The following is a 23,543-nucleotide window of genomic DNA, read 5'->3' on the forward strand; positions in this document are numbered from 1 at the left end:
TATTAAGCGGATTACTCTATTAACCGGTGTTCTATTAAGCGGAGTGCACTGTATTATCATTTATTACCTCATGGATGTCCATATTCACACACAAATAGCAACTGCATTGTTCACCTACCAGAGCATAGTCTCTTAAATAAATGTGAAAACCTGAAGTCTTCCACAAAGATGTTGCAAGGACAATAACTGCACTGTCGGATGAATGGCAACAGGTGGATTCACAGGTTGATTGAAAAGGTACATTTTGCCATTCAATGGAAGAACATTTGATTTTTTTCTGCCACTATACACCACTGGTATATATAGAAAAATGCTATTTCTGGTGAATAAAAATTCTATACATAGTTATAAAAATATGCAACCAGAAATAATAATTACAATGCTTTGAACATCCTTTCTGTGATCGTTCCATTTCATTTTTTACCTAACTGCAGCCAGATGGGCTGTACAAATTTCCTAAAAAAAAAAAGAAAGTGAATTTTCCAAACAGCCATACCAGCGTTGTCCAACCAAGTGCAAAAATGACATTCTGAAGGAGATAAGACATCTCATTTTACTCTGCCAATAGAAATAGTGTGGTTTTAAAATTTGTTAAAGTGTATGTTTTTTAACAGCGCCTGAGTCATTTTCATTGATGTTTTTGTCAATGATATTTTATTGTTCTACATTCCAATGTAAATGTTCAATATTCTTGAGATGTGAAGCATAATTGCACTTAATAAAAGGGATATACTTGTGCTCTGACAACACTATTTCATTGCAATTTAAAAAAAAAGATGCTATAATTTATCGGGGTAGTTTCTGGGGAATTATATCGTCTTGAAATATTTGTTATCATGACAGACTTATTCAGAACACTCCAGCTGCACTTTAAAAAAAAAGCTGCCTCAATGTAACATCACTACAGGATATACTTGAGCTGTGATCTCAGTGTTTACACTGAGCCACGCCCTACTGTCTCTATGCTGACAACGTGATCTCTAATTACCTCTGAACCTGAGAGACACATGCACACTTTCAGTACTTACCTCATCAGCTGATTACAAAGAGTATTGTAATGAGCAAGCCAAAAAGCATGTGAGAGGTTAACATACATTAAATTCTTCTTACTTTACAGGCTGATTTCATGCAGCTCATCAAGTATTAGATATACTTGCAAAGTACACAGCAATGTTGCTGATTATATTACTTCCACGTGGTACAGAATGAAATATTTGTTCTAGGTTTACAGTTCAAAAAGTATTTGCAATATTCCACAGTGCCTTCCGGGTGTAGTTATGATTAAGTTTCTCTGTTTTTCTTAGAACAACCCCCGGAGAAAGATGAAGGGCCCTACTACAATCACTTGGGATCTGGACCCACTGTGGCCTCCATACGAGACCTGATGGAAACACGGTTTGTCTTTTCTTTCGCTTCCTCTCACATGCTCTTGGGTCTCCTCTCCCTCGATTGCTCCCGCTCCTGCACCTCCTCACATTTTTTGCCCTTGGGGAATCCATGACCCAGAATCCGACAGGGGTTACAGGAAATATATCATCGTTGTCATCATTATCATCATGCTCATCATCATAACACAGCCTAAGCAAGAGGCTGCAACAGATAGCTGAGAATGGGAGAAAAAATGAAGGAAGAAGGATAGATATCAAAGTCCACAGAAAGGGAGAGCGGAGCACAGGGATGATCACAAAGGAATGAGGGAAGGAAGCGAAGAAGGTAGAGCTTTTCAATAAACTCTACCATTATCCCACTTTCACTCTCCCTCTATAATCTGGGTTTGGGGGGCTATAAATAGCATAATGACCAAATCCTGTTTCTCTTGTGCAACATCTTAATTGTTTTAGAAACTGGATTTCATCGTATGAATAACAGGAGACGTTTTATGTGCTGATATTTATTGAGAGGCCCTTTGTGAAACGTGCTCGCTCAGGACTGACGTTGTGGGGGATGTTAAACTAAAAAACTCTCATTGTTGTTTGAGAAATGACATCACTCGGTAAGACCCCATAGTTCCTGGATGACCTTTGACCAACCTCTGACCCATGCAGGCCCCCTGTGGTGACGGAGCTTAGACCTCATTTCAAACCCTGCGCCACCTTAGGGTGATTCCCATTCAGTACGCCACCATTGTCCTCACTGTCACGCCAATTCTAGTCAGGTTGAAGTTTTCACAATGGCAGGTATCAAGCTGTCAGGAGATTTGATATGAGCCATAAGCCAACATCTGAAAAGTTCTAATGACCTGGCCACACCCCCAGTTCAACCCTTGATTCCAGACTGTGTCCATAAACCCCCTCTAGCTCCAAATTGACCTTCACAAATGAGAAACACACATGAAAGCAACTTCAAGTAACTTCACCAGTCTATTTTTGGGCAGAAAGCCATCATGTATTAAGTTCAATTTGATCACCAGCTATGGCAATAAGGTCTTGTGCACAATTTAATAAAACCAATGGGTAACGATCTTCTTCACAAATATTGTATTGATCAGTTCTGTTTATTCTTATGCGTGTAGTTGGTCATTTAAAATTGGGGGGCAGAATTTTTATTTGAAGTCTATATATATAGTACAGTTTATCATTACGTCCATGTGATTTCAGCATTCCAGTGGGTGGATTATCCACTCTTGTCTAAAAGAATGGACTTCCCGCATAGCTGCAGTTCAATATTTGTGAATTCATCCTTTCGCAGATTGTTTTGGGAAGTTATCCTAAAGTATGATTGGAAAAATCTGCTTCTTCACTTTTTATTCTGAAATATTGCTGCAACAAAAGGGCGTCTGGGTGTGGAATCTCGCGTTAATTGACTGGCTCCACTCCATTGGTAGACAGCATCAGCATTTGATGACATACTGAATGCCTTGTCCTTGTGAGGGTCACAGGGGTGCTGGTGCCTTTCCCGGCCGTTTTCGGGTAGTAGGCGGGGTACACCCCGAACTGGTAGCCAGCCAATCGCAGAGTGCCTTTAATATCATTTGATTTTGGAAAAAAAAAGTACCCGAAGTGCACGCAGCGATGTCTATCTTGTAATTTCTGCTAACAACCCAGACTAAACTTGGCTTCTGGCCCACATACTAAGATTGTCTCTCGATTGAACATAATCACATTATCACAATGCTCAGTTCGAAAAACTTCAATGGGTGCATTTGAAGTTTTTGTGCACCTGGATTGGGGGGAGGGCTAGGCTCCACAGAAAAAAAACATGACAAGTTGAATTTGTGAATGTTGATTCACACATAGGTGAGGAATTACTGTACGATAAGGCACAATAAAAACATAACTATTGATTTCAGTGGGGAAAGTGGAGGTAATTTACCATTTCACTGGGGAATATGAACCTCACAGGTGCAACAAGATGTGTCAGAAATCTTCCAGGACTGGTATCAGAAAAGCTATTTCAAATCAGATTTACAAGCTAATTTATAAGATTTCACCAGCAGGCATGTTGCCATGGTGAAGCAGCCATGAGTTGTACCGCCACAATTCTCGCTTCTTTTCGCGCGCTGAAAAAAGTAAATGCTGGCGGATCTCATGCGGATGTGCCGGTTGATTGTCTGGACCACGTTAAAGGGGACAGCTCATACTTTGGGTTTGAATTATATATCTTATGTGACACTTGGTTCTGGAAGATTTTCATAGGTTGTATATGATACACTACACTGTAAAGTGTTTTAAGTGTGTAAGCCAGTCTGGGGGTCAGAGAGTTTAGAAGTTTGATTCAAAATAAAATAACCCCTTATGTGTTACTCTGTCATGCACAGGTATGGGGAGAAAGGAGAGGCCATCCGGATCGAGAAAGTGGTGTACACAGGCCGAGAAGGCAAAAGCTCAAGAGGTTGCCCAATTGCCAAATGGGTAAGTCACCCACAACCTGTTAGGCACCTTGTGATGGAATGTTTCCAAACTACTTTCCCTCGTTTATTATTCTGGACTCGAAATACAGCCTGGGTTGTTTTTGATCTTCCTGTGCCAACAAACTGTCAAAAGCAAACATTTCAGAGGATGAACGTCAAGTGTGGTAATATGTTTAAATAGCCGAAAGAAAATGAGAAAAAAAGAGAACACATTTACACAACATTGTTTTTACACAACATCGCCGCACTGGACAACCCGGTTCATACGTACGCTTTACAATCCAGAGGCCAAAGTTTCAAATTCAGGTTCCAGACTTGCTGTATGGAATTTGCAGCTTTTCTCTGTTCATTTGTGGATTTTCTTTGGCTACTCTGGTTTCCTCCATCATTTCAGAATGGTTATTTAAAGACTTCTCACGAACTGAGAATGATTCTTTGTCGACTCTATTAATGCCCCATGATTGGCTGGTGACCAATTCAGGGTGTACATCACCCCTCGTCCAAAGTCAGCTGGGATCCAGCACACCTGTGGACAAGCATTTCACAGAATGGATTGTAATTGAATCTTTGAATTCTCGATCTCGATCGATATTTATCTTGGATCTCTATTTGCATTAAAACCAGCATGAAATAGCTGTTAATGCATATCTTGACATTTGATGAGTGGCAAATGTAGGTTGTTTACAAAATAGAGTTTAATAAAGTTTAAGTGACAGTTTCATGCTGCTTGTATAAATACTCAATTTACCGTCATTCTCTGTTTTACACAAATTGGACAGATGTAAATGCAAGCTTTTGATGCTAAGCAAGTAAATAAAGTATAGACATGTTCATTATCAAGTAAATTATGTTTTTCCCTTCACGCTCCGTGTCTCCATGCGGCTCGCCATTGTTGAGTGACATCAGATTGAAGCCGGTCGGTCCTGTATTTTTTTTCCCCCCAACTTCACAACGCGGACCACACAGTTCAAGGGGCCTTCTCGTGTTCGTTTTCTGGTTGGAGGTCAGACGACTCAGATTTCCCAATTTTTACGAATGCAGCATTAGGTCCTGTGATGTGGTTTCAGTCGACAGTCAGTTGCAAAAGGACAGATGGATAAAAACGGGTGGATTTTGCTGCTTCCTTCAAATTTCACAATATTTATAAGAATGCCGTGCTTAGATTAATGGTGTACCATAGAAAATATTGTTGCAAGGAAAAATTTTAACTTGACTGCCCCTCTAGAGAAACGGACAAAGTATCATGACAACAATTCCAACTGTGTATCTGTGCAAGTCGAAACACTAACAATGGTCACCTGTGAATGCCATCAGGTGATTCGTCGTGGGAGCGAGAAAGAAAAGATCCTGTGTCTGGTGCGTCATCGTGCAGGCCACCATTGTGCAAATGCAGTCATCATCATCCTAATCATGGCATGGGAAGGTGTCCCAAGATCTATGGCTGACACACTGTACCGTGAGATCAGCGACACTCTCACCAAATTTGGCAATCCCACCACTAGACGCTGTGGCCTCAATGATGCGTAAGTAGGGTGCGGGGGGGTCAGGGGGGGGGGGTTATTTGACAAAGATGCAATAAGTTTATAGTGCAGAACGCCATGTCTATTTTTGTGTCAAGTATAACTTGAAGTCGAGCTGGACAATTAATCATGATTTAGATTTTCTCTTCTCTCGATCCTTGAAACGTCGTAATCGATGAAAAATAATCAATGTGCAGAACGGTGCAGTGTGTTTACAAATTCCCGACATTGTGAAAGTTCCTTAAATGCACCATGTTGCTTGCAAGTGATTTTGTTGTCTTGTAGTGTGTTTTTAGCTGTTTAATGACACTAAGTTGGAGTTAATGAGTTAATGTAAAACTAAACACACAACAAAAAGAATTACATACAGTGCATATTTAAATCCAAAACATGCTTTGTTTTTAAAACATCGCTCGGGCTAATGCTAAAGTCAATGTACCGGTAATATCCCAATCAAATGCTAACAGCAAATTAGCATCAACTTCGGCAGTGGTATTCCTTCAAATAAGGAATATTCACACATAAACACATACACACAGGTATGATAACGCTACTCAAAGTAAAAAATGCTTACCAATCTGTGAAAAACGACTTATATGAATAGATTTCAATCACACATTCCTCTATTGTCGCGATAGGGAACTTCGATTACTCGCGAGTCATATCCTGCATGTTTTAGAGCTCTCTACTTCAGCATACCCGATTCAATTGATCCACTCATCAACAAGCTCTGTAGATGCCTGAAACAATCATGAACAAATGAATCAAGTGTGTTGGAGTAGGGAGAGCTCTAAAACAGGCAGGATATGGCTTTCGAGGAATCGGAGTTCCCTACCCCTGCTCTATTCTCTAGTTTTGTACTCCATCCATGCATGACACCACACTGCCTCTTGGAGGTCAAAACGTGCAGGCACAACCGGGATTTGTTTTGACAGTTGTTTGTTTGTTTTTGCTATTGTTTCAGTATTATCTCATTTTGCTTTCTCAGAAATTTTACTCATTGAGTTTTCAAGGAGTCAAGGAATTTTCCTTTCCTCAAAATTCAAAGAAACAAGGATCCACTGAACATTTTTGTCTTACCAACCCACATTTTGGCATTTCATGGCATGAAATAAAGTCTGCGAGGTCCCAGGTTAGCTCAGTAGGTCCAAGGATTTGTGAAAAAAATAAAAACCATACAATAGAATAAATATCATAAAATCATAAGGGTGATTCTTATTCAAGGCTTCAATGTGCGCAAAGATGTTACTCATGTGAATGCTACATTCAAGGTATTTGCTCAAAATCTTATAAGCGTACTGAACCAAAGTACAATGATACCAGTGGTATTCGGATACTGACTTTTCTTTATTCTTTGTGTTCGCTTGATATCTTGATCTTAGTTTGTGGCGTTTTGCTGAAAGTACATTTTGGTGTACCGGTAATCTTAACTCATTCTGAAAATGTGTTCACTGTCACCCCCTGCAGTCGTACGTGTGCATGTCAAGGCAAGGACCCTGACACTTGTGGTGCTTCCTTTTCCTTTGGCTGTTCTTGGAGCATGTACTTTAATGGTTGTAAATACGCCCGAAGCAAAACACCGCGCAAGTTCCGGCTACAAGGAGAGCGCCCTGAAGAGGTCCATCTGCTACTTCAAATCGTCAACATTTATGTAACAGAATTTTGAGTGTGGCATGCTATTTCCAACATCTACATATTTTTTTCTGCTCAGGAGAACAAACTCAGGGATCAATTCCAGAATCTGGCCACCGAAGTGGCTCCATTGTACAAGAGGTTGGCTCCTCAGGCCTACAGTAACCAGGTTGGTGCATAGATATATATGTATCTGAATACCGAAATTAGAAAACATACTCAAGATTATGTACCACCTTTACCCGTCACATTCCTTTCATGTTAAAAATTAAGACAATTTGGAGAGAGGTCTCTTATATTCAAAAAGATTCCATAGCAATGGAACCTACTGAATAGTGTAGCCTTTTAATACCAGTTACAGAGAAAGGTGTCTGTACAGTTGCATTCCGGTTTAGGTTGGTGTCAGTCTTGCAGTAACTGAAGTAATTCATATACTCAGGAGTAACATGAGGCACACATGTTCTGTCTGAGCTGTATTAATACAGGACTCTGCACTAACTTGCTTGGGTAGCACTGGATTTGGTAGCAGACGTTTTGGGGAGGTACGGCATGACCATATTTGCTGATGTACTGTATATTCGTCACAATTGACATCCGGTAGTTTTGGATGATGTCAAGACCGACGCAATAGATTGATAATTCGAAATTCGTTTGCAACAAGCAGTGGCTAACAAAACAAGTCAATTTTATATAGGTTTAAAAAAAAAAAGTAAAAGATACCACGGCAAAAACGTAATATCAGTAAAAAGCTGTGAAATAATAGCTAAAAGCAAAACAACACATACATTCAGTTCTACAAAATACGACAAGGATACTGATTAGAATCATTTTCATAAAAATCAGAAATACCTTTTGAACATTTTTACACAATAGAACAATGGAACAGAAAAACCTTTAATATTTTTTACGCACTGTTGATATTTGTATTTAGATCCGGGACTTTATAAAGGTCTTATGGCCTGAGAAGATTTGTTGTTTATTATTTCAGCCCTCGGACTGTATAAAAATCTCAATGAATAGTTAACATTTAACATCCCAACCACTAGAGTGAAGGATGGAAGCCTTGTGACGTGATTAGGTAGTGCAACATAAGTGGCTAGATGGACCATTGATTGTAATTAAGTAAAACATAAAAGTGATTTCACCCTCATCATTCTTCTTGTCATATGTCAGCGTTTATCGATTGATTGAAAGCCTGAATTTTTTTTCGATATTTCTCGTTATTAATGTTTACTGCATCCAGGGACATTTTTCAGCTTGAGTTTGAAATGTCCGACTGTATTGGAATACACCACGCGAAATGTGAGGGGTGTTAATGGTTATTGTCATGGTACCGTTATGACCCTATCTGTTTGAAACGCGAAAGTTTCCTGGATACTTAACAGTGTTTATAATTCAACATGGAACACATGGATGACAAGCACGCATACCTGGATGCCGAAATGCGGAGCGGGTCGTGAGCGCCTCAATTAATGGGAAGCTGGCATATATAGAACACCTTGTGCTACTTAGGTAAGGTAGCGTTTAGTGGGGCAAGGTACATATCCAGACTTGCATATTTATTGATTGAATTCCAACCGGCACAATTTAACATGACTTGCATCATACAGATGGCCTTTTGCGCGTATATTCCTGATTGACCAACAAAGTGGGAGCACCTTTAGTGCCCCCTCCCTCCAAGGAGCATTAAACCATACAATAGCGCTGTGTGACTAGATGTACTTTTTACCAGCACACACTGAAAAGTTGCATATGCTAAACTAAAAGCTCACTTACAATACCCATGTTGAAATGTGACCTTCAAACAGCCTGCTCCAGTTCATTTTGATATGATGCTGGCTTGCATTGAAAATGCAAAGCCATGTCAACACCAGAGCTTTGACTTGGGCAGTTTGGCACAGTACAGGTGGTCATACAGGACACTGCTTCTGTTCATCTCAGATAACGTTATCAGGTGGTGTGCAGTGCATGCATGTGCAAACTTTAGCGTATGAAATGACATATCAGAATGTTGAGAGTAGACGTTTTGTTACCTTTCAGCCCTTCCATTGATCAGCTTTCCGTTTGCTTCAAATTCTGGAGAACATACTTGGAAATGCTTCGTCAGGTTCTTCTTGATGGCATTGTGATGTACTTGTAAAAATGTAAAGATAATTTCCTTTGCAATCGTTATGTGATCTCTGCTCTTCCTGCCAGTGTCAATCAGAGACGAAGGCTTCAGACTGCAGGCTTGGTTTGAAGGCAGGCAGACCATTTGCCGGAGTCACCGCTTGCTTGGACTTCTGCGCCCATGCCCATAAGGACCAGCACAACCTTTACAATGGTTGCACAGTGGTACGGACTTTAGTATTCTGGGACTTGTTTATAACCTGACTTTAGAGTGAAAAGTTGAAGGTGGTAGTATTGAAGTTGTGCTTCCTTTCTTACTCGCTTTTAGGTGTGCACTTTGACCAAGGAGGACAACCGCAGGGTAGGGGAGATCCCTCCTGATGAACAGCTCCACGTTTTGCCCCTCTACAAACTCTCTACCACTGACGAATTTGGCAGCGAGGAAGGCCAGCGCCTCAAGATGAAGACGAGAGCCATTCAGGTGCTTCAGGCTTTCCGCCGAGAAGTACGCAAGTTGCCCGAACCAGCCAAGTCCTCTCGACAGCGCCGCCTGGATGCCAAGAAAGCCGCGTCAGAGAAGAAGAAGACTAAACTCCAGCAGCAGGCAGCAGAAACACCAGAGAAGACAGTGGTGAGGACTGAAGGGTGCTTCAGCGAGTCTCCTCAACTCCCAGGCAATAAAGGTTCGGCTTGTTTACTTCACATACTGTCCCGTATTGGCCCGAATATAAGACGGTGTTTTTTGCATTGAAATAAGACAGGCAGGGGGCCCAATTTATATTCGGGGTCTAGACGTTATACCCATTCACGACGCTAGATGGCGCCAGATATCATTGAAGCGAATGCTGAACTTGACACTTTGGCCTGGGAAGTCGCGAAGAATAAAAATAAAAAAATAGCGGTAACAAGGAAAAGAGAAGAAAATAATAGAAGGGATAACAGAAAATGGAGAAATGTAGTGACAATCTGGAGAAAAAGTGGGTCGAAAATCGGCCAGGTTAACCGGCAGCTGAGGAGAAGTTATGATGTAATTTACATTTCAAAAACCAGAAGCCATTCATTTACGAATGTGATTGATCTTTAGATTTGAATGAGGCAAAATAACATGCTCTTTCTCTCAAATACATTGTTATAATCATTTGTTTTAGATGTACTGTAATTATTTTATGCATAAAAAGTAATTTGCTGCTCAAAAAGTCTTTTTTTTTCAAACTTGAGTCTTGAAAAATAGGGGGTCGTCTTGTATTCAGCGCCGTCTTATATTCGGGCCAATATGGTAATTGATTTGCATTCAGAGTAATGTTGCGGTTTCATCGTTCGTTTTTAATGCTCGGCTAAAATGTGCGTCTTGGTATTCTTGTCATCTTGGTATTTTTTTTTTTCTTGAACAGATCCAGCAATTATAAAACAAGAGTTTAAGGCCAACATTAAAAAGGATCCTTTCAATGGATCGATGGACGGTTACACTTTGCAAGCAGCAGATGCAATCAAGACCATGTGCCCAAATCCTGCCTACTATGCAAGGGGAGGCCTCCCCACAACTGGCCCGCCCTCAGCAGGAGACCCAGTCAATGGCTCTAACCACAATCTGCCAGCATCACACAATGGTTTCTTCAACTTCCCCTCCAATGCACTTTTCGCACCCAAGATGAGGACCTACGAGGGTCGCAATAGCTCTTTGCCCAAAGCAGGCAGGATGGCTTTCCAGGGAGACAAAAAGCCTGATATTCACAGCCTTCAGGCGAGACTAGCCCATTCCTATGCCGACCATATCGAGCAACCCAACCAAGTTAATTGCCAGCCTTCGGACAACAACCAGTCACGTCCTTCTTCTGTCTCCTCTGAGTCCTCCAATAGAGGCACTCCAGTCATCAAGCAGGAGCCAATGGATATGCCAGTCTGTGAAGTCACGGAGCCGAGTCAAGGTGCTACCAGCACGCCGAGCTCCACCCCCCAACCTAACACCTGGCCAGGAAACAGGTTCAATGGCAGCGTTGTTCCCACAAATTGGGACCATCGCAATCCAAAACAACGGCATGAAGACTTCTTTTCTCATGAAGAAAAGCAGATGTTGCACGCTCATCCCCAGCAGCAACCTTCTCCTTACCCCCAACCGTGGACCTCCCTTGCTGGCTCAGATACCTCACCAGTCCCCTACGTACCTCCCTCCTCCTCCCCTCATTTAGGTTCCCCGGGTAACATCCACCAAGGATCTCCGCGTCCACCCACCCCACGACCGAGCACCCCTCATCCGGGGACACCGCAGCCAGGTCTCTCGCAGCCGTTCTTACTCCCTCATCTTGGTCATTCTCAGTCCCCATCACACATACCACAGCCTGTCACTCCCAGGCAATGGGCCAGCCCTGCCCCAAGTCCTGAGCCAAACTCTCGGGCTATGGCACAGGGTGCATACAGCCCTACTTTGAAGCACAGCAGTCCCGCCGGCGCCTACCCAGACAAGATGTGGTCCAAAACCGGTGAAATTCGCTGTTCCACTCCCCTCGGGGTTCAAGAGAAAGCCTGGAAATCATGCGGCGGCTCAGCGGCGGGCAGTACACCATCCCCTGCCCCTGAGGGACGCCTCTTCCCCGATGCGCTGCAACAGTCGGATCAGGCTTTCTGGGACCCCGGTCGAGCTGAGAGCGATGGTGAGAGCACCAAGGGCCGCGAGGAAGACGACGACGAGGTGTGGTCTGATAGTGAGCACAATTTCCTCGATCCCAACATTGGAGGCGTGGCGGTAGCGCCCACCCACGGGTCCATACTAATTGAATGTGCCCGTCGGGAACTACATGCGACCACTCCGCTCAAAAAGCCAGATCGCTCCCACCCTTCTCGCATCTCTCTGGTCTTCTATCAGCACAAAAACCTCCAGCAGCCCATGCATGGCTTGGCACTGTGGGAGGCCAAAATGAAGATGCTGGCAGAGCGGGCGCTCCAGATGCAGCAGGAAGCAGCTCTCCTGGGCCTGTCCCAGGATGAACTCAAGGCGCTCAGCAAGAAACGCAAATGGGGGGCCACGGCGGCAGGGGCCAGGTCAGCTGTTGGACAAGCGAAACAAAAGAGGGAGGGGCCGGTTACACGGGTAGCTCCCACTTTCCACACCAACTCAGTGGTTAACGTGTCTCCTTCTGCCTTCACGCGCGTCTCTGGGCCCTACAGCTGCTTTGTGTGACGTCGGCCACCGACAGACTGCGAGCTAGCCGCTGGAGTCATGGTGCTTGCCCCAGACAAGAGAGATGAGCAAGATGAATGTCTCTCACATGTCACACGGTCTGCCATCTCTCCATCTTCCCCCTCTGCAGTCCCCACTCAGAAGTGGGGACACTTTTATTCTTGTTTTTTTTTTACCTCATGTCAGGCAGTGGTTGGGCTTTCAACACGCTGCCTCTGGTGCTCTTCCTCTCTCTTCCCTAGGAGAGGAACTCCATTGTTGTTTCTTGTTTATAGAATTTTCATGACTCTAAATATTGCTCTTATTATCAATATTATTATGGTTGCAATTGTTACTGTTCATGTTGTTATTGCAGGTATTATGATGAAGATTTGTTTTGTTTAGTTTTTTTAATCATGTTATTATTGATGATGTTGATTGTCCATTTTGTTTGGTATATTTCAAGGCAATCGGAATCCTTTGAGACATTTTCCCATGTTTGGAAAATCTTTTCTTTTTTTCTTTGTCATTCTTCCAGCTGTATTAAAAGGAGTCATAATTGGCTTGACAAGAGAGCAATCTCGTTAGGACGAGTTAGGGGAGTGGATAACTCAGATTATCAGTTTCAGCTTCACGCTGAGCTCCCTAAAAATGGCGACAAATACGCGTTCATGACTGGAACTGAAACATCATTTTGCAATTTGTGTCGGGCATTCAGGAATGCCCTTCATGTTTTTGTTCAAACTGGATTTTGCCAGCAGTTCATACATGAGCAAGGCTAAAAAAAATTCTTTATTTTTTTTTTAAAACATGCCTCTCAGGTTGGGTATGTTTTGGAAGACTCAAGTGTCCGGTGAACCTAAATACTTTGGCCCTTCCGATTAAAACAATCATCATTTTGCAAAAAGAAGAAGCATCATGATCATGAGTCAAAATGTGAGTCAAGTGCGTCTTGCTTCTCTTGTCATTCCTCAATGTGCTCCTGCTCTTCTACACCCCAGCAGCTTTTGACTGGTGCTCAACTTCCACCTCTGATGGAGTTTCATTCCACTACTGTGTGTGGCACTTAATGCTGTACTTCGGTGCTCCAACTGAAATCGAGGTCGTGTAGTACGTGAGGGAAAATATTTTCCAGCCGATCTACTACACCACAACAAGTGTGCTATTTTTGTGCTTATCTTGTTTGCTAAGTCCACCTGATCGCATCTCTGTAATTGATGACATCGATAGGGGTCATGTTAACCTCCTCAGTCAGGAGTGAAAACTTTGAAGTGTCAACTCTAGAGGGCAGGCTTGACTGCCTTTTCGAAGCGGCACGTTCAGACACCTGCGAGCACTTAGGCTGAGTTCCATTCAGAAGCCGGCATCGCCTTCCCCTTGCTGCAGAAGCCCTCCACGGCCAGACCAGTGGAGGGGTCTCTGAGCTCTGACATGTCCACCAAAGGCAGTGCTGACCTTTGTCCTGTTGAAGCTCAAATGTGAAACGAATCCGCAGAAAACTTGGATCATAACATAATAAGTGATAGGAGTACTTTCGGTGATCCATGCATCCATCCACTTTGGTGCTCTCCTTCTACACTTGATTTACTGTGAAGGCCCATCCTTTCGTCCGCATGGTGCTGTCATCTTCGAGCGGAGCACGACGGGTCCTTCAGCAGGCACCTCGTCTACATCGATTGTTTGGTTTCCGTTAGTGGTGAAACATGCTTGGATAAGCGGCGCGGCTTCTGGGAGACGGTACCTGTTGCGTCGGAATTGTTCACTCTCTCACTGTGCACGCGTTATTTCTGCAAAAGAGCCAAAGAGTGAGACACGTGGATGGGGTCTCTTGAATTGTGTGTTTTGATTTCATCCCCATCAACCATGCATTCAAAAATTGGAGGGGGGCGGAGGGTGGGGGGGGGGGGGGGTTAGGTCACAAAAAAGAGGGTGAAAGTCAAATTGAGTGACGATTTCTGATTGCATACAGGCTGGTTCCCGGTTGCCGGGCTGCCTTTTTTGGGGGGGAGGGGGGTGTCACCGTACTTTTCTTCTGTGGAAAGACCTTATTCGTCTCCAGCTCTCTACCTCGTGCCGTTGAGACACTGGTTACAATCACAACTTGCTACTGAGGGCAGAGAATCAGCCACGTACCTTTGAGTGCTCAAGGTCTCCACAATCACTTGACGCTTTTTCTTTTGTTTACTTTTATTTATTTGTGCTGATAATAATGATTGTCATTGGGTTCTTTTTTTTCTTTCTTTTTTTATATAGCTAATACAAATTGTACATAGAGAAGAACAGATTTATAAAAGCACTTTTAAACTTGATTTTAATGACAAAAAGAAAGACGATTATTGACAACTTGAAGGTTAGATTTTTTGTTTTGTTTGGGGTTTTTTTCTGAAGAGAGATACAAATGTAAATAGTAAAATATTTAGGTAAAACTATTTAACTGGTGAGGATAGTATGTGAATCCTAAAAGTGTAGGGGGTATTTTGGCAACAGTACACTTGTTCCCTGTGCTTTGTGTGTACATGTATGCTAAGTAACCTATTTGTTCTCCTCTCACAAGTACTGTAATTGTATCCTAAGTCAGCATGTAACCAGTAAAAAATATTGTTACTTGCGAAACACAAGTTAAAACGTCCCATTCTTAAGAATACAAAATCGGAGAATAGGAAAGCTTTTACTGCAAACCTGAAACCCGCAAAAAAAAACCCGTAGTATGATCTCATGTCACTTAGTTTGCCTCACAAATTGAACATTATTTTTTCCCCAAAAGAAACAAAACTCCCCGACTGCTAAAGCTGACTTGTATGCAAATGTTCCGTGTTATTATTGTCATTATTATTGACCGAATTCAAACTAAAACCATCTAATGTTGAAACTAGCAAACAAGACCTTGCCTTGAAATCGGGAGCTTTAGAGTTGCTGGTCGGTCAGGTTTGTTACTTTAAATCACACTGAGGCTGTTTTTGTTGTTGCTTCATTTGTCTTGCTCGGTTCAGTCTTGGCATTGAAGCGCAGTAATGTTCAGTGACGGACGGAGGGATGAAGGTGTTATCAACCTCATGGCAAGGAACCATTTCCAAGAGCAGGGCTTTCGGAAACACACTGGTATCTGCAAATGCAATTTGAAACTTGCGGGGCGTGTTCACTGCTTGTTTAATTCCAGCTGTATTATCGAATACACTTGTCAACTTGAATATGCAGACTACAGAATATCTTTGTGGAAAAACATTGCTTTCTTTTCATAATTCCTTGTTTAGTATACACCGGGTCTGTGATTTATTTGTTTTGTATGGGGTGGGTGGGGGTGGGGGGTCCACGCAATCACCCGTGTTTGTTGTTTCGACCACTATGAATAGCCCTCATCACACGATTACATAAAAATAGTACATACAATTTACATTTTTGAGTACATTATATGTTTGGTTAAGCTCTGAGAGTTGGTGCTATCACACAAAACCTTCACGTCACTGTGCAAACTATTACTTTGTTCACCACAGCTATAAGACCCCGCCCCTTACTAACCCCCTGGAAAATGGCAAGAGAATTCTCCATTTGATTGGAGGGTTTTCAAAAATTCCAACTTAACTGGTGCTTCGTCTTGTATTTGAAATGCTGCACAGGTTCCTGTGTCCTAAACTCAGATGAGGACACGTGGTTTAGGAAATGAATAGAAATCCTGTTTTACAGCATGGGGGCACTCAAATTTTATTATTGATTCCATACATAACTTGAACTTCTTTATCGTTGAATTCATCTTGGATTATGTGGAGAGGCTTGATCTGCATTTTATGTTTGGTACGTCACATGGAAATGACCCTTTTAAGGTTGTTCTTGTAAATGTTCCTGTGAAGAATGCTAAGATGTTGGACTTTGAACAAGAGGAATAGAAAATGTGTCCTGCCTCCTTTATCTCCTTAATTCTACTTGTTTGTGTATTTCGTCTTTTGTGGGAACACACACATAGTTAGACGTTTGCATCACCCTGTGCATGGCCTACTTTTACAAGTCCATTAAACACCTAATTCAATGATACTCAAAATTTGGGATCATACAAATTAAAAAAAAATCTACCCACATAACTGGCAGCTACATTCCTTTTCGAGTTTTTCGATTGTTGTTTTATTTTCCATGTAAGGATGCAGTATGTAAAAAGTGGTTTTGTTCTCTCTTTGTAGCTGTGCTATGGTGTATTATGTGAAAACATAGTGTATTTGGTAAAATACCACAATATTGTTTTATGTTGCGCTATAAATAAAAAATTGAAGTGAGAGATCTTTGGACATCTTTTTACCCTGTTTAAAGCTTTACTTGAGGCAATTGGATGGTTACAATGTTTGTCTGACGCAAAACCACACTTGGAGGGCTCAACATTTTTATCATGTCAACTGTGTGATATCACTACTTTGTTGATGTTCTTATTTCACCATACTATGATACACAAATCTACTTGGACATGAGAATACGTATTCCAATAATATATTCTGTTAAGGTTAAATCTGATTAACTGCGAAGACAGCTTCATGTGTCATCACAACATACAGTATATACCCTTGCGGTGGCCACCCCCACCGTTCAGAGAGGAAAGAGCAGACAGTAAACCGCAGCAGCTTACAAATCAGTCGAGAATTTCTTTCTGATTGGCACTGTCCAACTCTTGCTTTTAGATTGTTTCCCCTCATTTGAAAGCTTCATTCCGTACCTTTTTTTTCTCCTCGAACTACTACCACCACCAAGGTAGGTACATTGATTTTTCACTCATTCCTGCCTGGAAAAAAACTATATTTAAATATGCTATTCGCTTTTGTCGAGTTTTTAAAACTCATTGAGAGACGTGCTTTAACGACGTTTACGCATTGTAGGGTTTTAAAAGTTACGTTTACATCCCGACTAGGGGGAGTGGGGAGGAAAGTGGCATTCGAGCTTGTTTTCTTTTTCCGACACTTGCACGTGTTGTTGAGTACTCTCTACACTAAATAGTCCGAGAAAATGTTTGTTCCTACGTAATCTGTCAAAGGTCCGTGCACCTTTGAAATCTGGTCAGGAACGGAATTTTGAATCCCACATTAAATGTTTCTGTACTGACATTAATGGAACCCGTAATTAGGTCGACAAATGGAATAATAATATGTTGCTCGTCGTTGATGGTGTAGTCCTAATACGCTGGCCTGACTTGTGTGCGGGCGGCGTGGGGTCGATTCCCACCCCGTGACGATATGGGGGTGTGAACGGTTGTTTGAATCTCGATGTCCTCTGCGACTGGCTCGCGACCAGTTCAGGTGGCGTCTGCCCTTGCACGCGGAGTCACCTCGGATAGGCTGCCGCAATTCCCCGCGACCCCCTTCAGGATAAGCGCCGTTGAAAGTGGACGGATAAGTGATTTGAGATCAAATGTATTTCGTCAAAAAAAAAAAAAACATGATTTCGAATTGTTACTGAATTAAGAGTGGATGGAGAGCAGGGGCTGAATCAAGGGTTGGGCAAACTTTTTGTCTCAGGGGCCACATTGACTTTTAAAATTAGATAGACGGGCTGGGTCAGCACAAGATTTATTAACATATCAGAACATATTAAACATAAACAGAACAAATGCATTAAAGTATTAACATACTTTTTAATGGGAGCAGTGTTGTTGCTCATCCATTTTAGCCAGTGCATCAAAGTCTGGTTGTAATCGTGTTGTCGCAATTCTCAGAACAGATCTGAGGTGTTCATCACTCATCCGGGTTCTGTGGGGTGCTTTGTTGGTGTTCATCACACTAAAAGTCTGTTCACACACATATGTCGAGCCGAACAAAACCAGCATTTTCCGTGCCATAGTCTGGATATTTGGAAATTTGGCTGCACTTAACGAAGCATAAAACTCATCCAGTTTCAGGAACTGGAACTTGTCCTTTAACATCATGTCACATTGGTTCCAACTGCAACTCCTGTGGCACTGTTTCCGGGTCTTGTGAGAAGGGACATGACACCAGCTGAAGTGCCCTGTCAATTTTTCCAAAATCACAAAAGCGACGGCAGAATTACTCATGCAGGTCATCCAGTGATTTTCTGTATTTTTTCACATGTTGTGGGGCCACCTTTAACGTAGCCAGTGTGGGGAAATGAGCAAATGACTTGGCTGACACTTGCTTCGAAAATAAAATCAGCTTGCTTTTGAAGGCTTTGACGTTTGCTTGCATTTCATGCACAAACTGGTTTTTCCCTTGGAAATATCAATATGGGATTCCTTGGATGGAATTTATTAGATTCATTCGTAATGTTATACAAGTTTTTCGAGGCTCTAATCCCTCATTGTGTCCGAGGACCGGCAATCCAAGGCCAAGGACTTGACTCCCGAGGCCAAGGCCAAGGACCAAGGACCGCCCCTCGGTCCTCGAGGCCAAGAACCGGCTCGAGGAACACATCTCTGACACACACACACACACACACACAGTGCTGTGAAATAGTATTTGCCCCTGCCTGGTGTCTGTGTACTTGGCATATTTATCACACAAAACTGATTTTCGCCGTTCGTGGATCGCCCCGGTCTCTATTTTGCCAAACCCTCTTACACTGGCTAATGTACTCTTGGACTGAGGGTGCCTGTATCTACCCCGGTCAAGGATGACGCCTCGTACTGATGTCCAAAAAAAACGCTTACTCGTGGAACACCGTGAAAACGAAAACATATTTCAAACAACAATCAAAATTACAACATCTTGAACAGGACAAATATGAAAGTTCACATAGAAATATAAAATACTTTTGCAAAACAACAAGCCTAAAATAAATTGTATTTTCGTTGTCATGGCAACCAACAACTCAGTCTTGGCGCCAGTTACAGTGCATCTCTGTCTACAACCTGGGAGGTCAAAAGGGGGGGTTGATAGCCCAAAGAAGCCTCAAAGGGAGAGACACCAGTGGCAGAGCTAGCAAGGCTGTAAGCATATTCACCGCATGCCAAATGTGATGCCCAGGAAGAGGGGTCCTTCTCAGCCATGCAGCGGAGGGAGGTCTCCAACACCTGGTTAGCCCTCTCAGTCTGCCCATTGGACTAAGGGTGATACCCAGAAGACAGACTGGCCCCCGACCCAATAGATTTACAAAAGGCCCTCCACACCCGTGATATGAACTGGGGGCCCTGGTCAGAGACTATGTCAAGGTGGAGGCCACGCACCCGGAATACTTGATCGACTAAGTGTTTGGCCGTTTCCAAAGCCGAGGGGAGTTTATCGAGAGGAACATAATGAGCTCCTCTGGAAAAACGGTCTACAGCCGTCATAATAGTGGTTTTGCCTTGGGATGGTGGCAACGCAGTGACAAAGTCAAGTGCTATGTGGGACCAGGGTCTGTGGGGGATCGGCAAGGGGTAAAGTAATCCAGCTGGGGCCTGATGGGATGCCTTGCTGCGGGCACAAGTGGTACAGGCAACAACAAACTCCCGGGTGTCTTTCTCCATGCCAGGCCACCAGAACTGTCTCTTGAGCAGGGTAATTGTGCGGTTGGCTCCGGGATGGCAGGCAAACTTAGACGTGTGAGCCCATAAGAGAACTTGGGAACGAACGGAGTCAGGTACAAAAAGCTTGTTCCTATACTAGGCCTATACTAGGATCGGGTTGCTGACGCTGTGCCGTCCTCACCACTTCTATCTCCCATGTCAGGGAAGCAATAAGACATCCTGGCTTAAGGATGGTCTTGATGTGTTCAGTGGACCTCTCAGGGGTGAACTGGCGGGAGAGGGCGTCGGGCTTCGTGTTCCGTGTTCCTGGGCAATATGTGAGCATGAAATTGACAAACAATGCATCCTTTGCTCTTTTATTTGATCACACAGGGCTGAGATTGTTTTTCTCGATGTAAGTTTGAGTTACTCAGTTACAGGTTGTCAGAAGGCTAAGCATTCAATGCCCTGCTTCGTCCTGCTCTGCTCTCCTGCTCTTCAAACCGTGTGCCCCTTTAGAAGATGTGTATTTGCTCATACTACCGTACATTAAATAGCTGATCATTCTATTTTAAAACCTCATCATAAACAATGAAATGACAGCACTTTGCTAAAAATAAACTGTGTCTTCACACTGAGTCAATAATGTTCATACCGTACCAGCTTTAGGAAATAATTGAGTCAAGAAACACTCCAAGGCTTAGTTCCTCTTTGTTCTTATGTAGCTGCAGTGTTGCTCTCCGCAGGCATAATGTCTGATGTCAATCAGCCCCCCCATGAGCGATTGAAAAGTATCCCCTGACACACCTTATAATTAGCTTTATAATGATCTGCATTGGACGCTGTCTCACCAAGGGAGGCTGTTCACAGTCACATTTGTATATCTGAAGACATTTTCTCATTTGTGAATGTGGTGGAAAATAATGTGTACTGGACAAAAAAAAAAAGTGTGAGCAATGCCGAAGCACGCTTCGAGTCCAGGCAACTGTGACAGCAAGAGCAATATACACACATGACCTGAGCAGTCTTCCTGCGTATCCCACCATGGCAATTTTAGTGGCATGTATATTTCCAGCTTTATATCGCCCTTCAATGACAGATAATACCGTACTACTCGTTTTCCATATTGATTCACTACAGGACATGACATCTAATGGCCAAATAAGGAAAGAGTCCGTATTTAACGGGATGGGTAGACAAGCAGACAATGAACAGTGAAGCATGAAGTACAAAACATCCATTTGCTTTCTTGATCTAACTCCCATTACTTGTTCATGTCAATTTCGGCAGACAATACATACACAAAACGAATGTCGCAGGAAACAGACAACACAAGAAAGAGGGGGGAAAGAATTGCCAAGTTTACACAGGGTGCCAGAAAAAAAAGGACAATCAATTCCGTAAAAGATGATTGTCAACTAGTGGAAACACAAACAAACTAGGTAGCTATATGACATGCCCTTGCCTACAGCGATGTTAAGCTCATATAGGCAAAACATTGCTATGTTTCCTGTTTGTGGATGTCACAAAAACCGCCAAATCAAGGATGCATTTTCTGGATTGATAGCACACCGTCTGGCATTGACAATTTAAAATAAAATAAAAAAGAAGAAGAAAAAAAAGGGGGGGGCGGGGGACTTAATGAAAATTGGTTGTGAAATGAGCATGTTATGACTTATTTTCAATGGACGTACGTTGCTTTTGATGGCCAGCACTATTTCAGCAACATTTTTCATTTTATGCATTACAAAGTTTTTTAATTAATTGTTCGACAATCAGTACTTTTGGACAAGAGTCACTGATTGAAAGTGCTCTATAAATACTGTTGACTTGACTTGACTTGGAGAAGAAAAAGCAAGCCCTCGCAGTGGCTTTGGCGCTTTCAGATGGGGCATGAGAGACAGCGATGGAAATTCCCGCTGATGACTTAAATCAGGACACGGGAATGGACACTTTATTCGGCCAACTTGATGGATTGTTCCTCAAAGAAGTAAATACAACAGCTGCCTCCAGTTCTTGGAGTAATGGGCTGTTAGAACGACACAATCAAACACCAACTGAGATTATAATGAAAGTAAAAACAAGCACTGAATGCGACTGGAGCACAGCTATGGGTTGGGCTCTAATGGCATGCTGCATGCAAAGTGTCCATGGCTACAGTCCGCATCAACTGGTATTCGGAGAGAACCCCAACTTGCCCTCTGTGTTAATTGACAAAGCACCTGCTCTGGAAGGCACCACGAAAAGTGAATGGGTTGCAAAGCATATTTCAGCTTTGCATGCAGCAAGAAAAGCCTTTACTGAAGCGGAATATTCAGCGAGAATATGGAGAGCACTCAAGAGAATGAGAAGTATGAGCTGGGTGACAAGGTTTACTACAAGCGGTTGGACTGTTCAGAATGGAAAGGGCCAGGAGTAGTCATTGGACAAGATGGTGCTGTTGTTTTTGTTCAACATGGAGGCACCTGCATTAGAGTTCATCACTTCAGACTAAAAAAGGTTGTTTTATTTTTAGTAATAACCTTTACAATATTACACTTCTAGGGGGCAGTGTTGCCTAGAAGAAGGGGAAAGCACCGGTTTTGGGGAGTGAGGTGAGGTGATCCTTCTGTTGGTTAAGGTGAGCGGTCGCAAAATAAAGAGTTCTACGACCATCATACAAGTGGAGTTATTATTCGGATTAACACTTTTTCCCAGCCGAAAATCGGCATTAGCCTAAAGACATCCATATCGGTCGGGGACTCGTATTGATAAAAGAAAAAGAAAATGATATTGTATATGCTCTGTCGGCTGTAGCTGTGCAGCTGCCACCCTACAACTACAAACTCTAATTCTGTATCTCCAAATACTGAACTTAAGTTAAATCAACCCTTCAGTCACAAGACTGACATAAGACAAATTCACACCTTTGGTCTAATTAATTCCTTGAGTGAACCTGACAACTGTTTTTCACCTCTGGGAGCAAGCTCCAGTACCCAGAGAGAGACGCCAAAAGCAAAGAGAGAATGTCAAACACCATATGCAACCCACGATGAAAGATGCAGAAAATAATGTCAATCACGAGAGCACTGGGCTACCTCTAGACAAGACAGTTTTCAGCTATTTATTTGGTGACTTTCAAAGAGCTTAAAAAAACAAAAAAAGGACAACATATGCCTGAGCAAAATAAAAGCAGGGATGTCAATAACTCGGCTTTTTCCTCAGTGTCGTTTTGACATTTTGTATTTCCTGGGAGACCGCTATAATTAGTTTATGCCTCATGCCTCCAGTCAAATTTTTGATTTGGTTATTAATTATATATAATTCAGAAAACTAATCAGCATAGCCTGCATGGTGGTGGAATGACAATTTCCCTGGTTCGACTATATAGGCGGGTCATCATTAAGTTCAACATCACGCTCTGAACCACTCTTTCACTGGGATGGAGTTAATTTGACAAATTTGCACTTTTGCACTTTGTGGCAAACAAACTCTCCTTGACAGACTACATTTTGTTGGGTCGTACGGTGTACTGAGACTGATTGGAAAATACAATACAGGATACAATACAATATGTATAATATATTATGTATTATGAGTCAGCAATTCAAAATGAATTATGTGATACACTTCACATGCCACGTCTCTTAAATGCCTACAATGATTAAAATCTATTTTCGGAGCAGGAGACAAAGGAGAACGTGGTTAAGATGAGGGGTGAAAATAAATAGCTATACAACGGCAGCACTACAAATATGCAGACCCACTTAAAACGAGTGCACCACATCACCGACAAGTATTTTTTTCTGTCCTATGGAGATGGATATTTCATATAAGACACTCAGTGAGAGTAGTCTGTTTGTGTTTACACTACAGTAACAGCTGTGA

General features: G+C 42.5%; 1 protein-coding gene across 1 annotated transcript in view; it reads left to right on the forward strand.

The window, feature by feature from the left end:
- Window positions 1–16,531, forward strand: part of tet3 (tet methylcytosine dioxygenase 3) — a 45,332-nt gene extending 28,801 nt beyond the window's left edge. Inside the window, exons 4-11 of the mRNA XM_052066935.1 lie at window positions 1,305–1,395; window positions 3,758–3,851; window positions 5,165–5,373; window positions 6,838–6,988; window positions 7,082–7,171; window positions 9,199–9,336; window positions 9,440–9,794; window positions 10,503–16,531. Coding sequence (XP_051922895.1) covers window positions 1,305–1,395; window positions 3,758–3,851; window positions 5,165–5,373; window positions 6,838–6,988; window positions 7,082–7,171; window positions 9,199–9,336; window positions 9,440–9,794; window positions 10,503–12,286 — 2,912 coding nt within the window. The 3' untranslated portion in view covers window positions 12,287–16,531. The remainder of the gene's footprint in view (window positions 1–1,304; window positions 1,396–3,757; window positions 3,852–5,164; window positions 5,374–6,837; window positions 6,989–7,081; window positions 7,172–9,198; window positions 9,337–9,439; window positions 9,795–10,502) is intronic.
- The last annotated feature ends 7,012 nt before the right edge of the window (window positions 16,532–23,543 follow it).

The sequence above is a fragment of the Hippocampus zosterae genome, chromosome 6 (genome assembly GCF_025434085.1).
Source record: "Hippocampus zosterae strain Florida chromosome 6, ASM2543408v3, whole genome shotgun sequence".
Taxonomy (NCBI): Eukaryota; Metazoa; Chordata; class Actinopteri; order Syngnathiformes; family Syngnathidae; genus Hippocampus; species Hippocampus zosterae.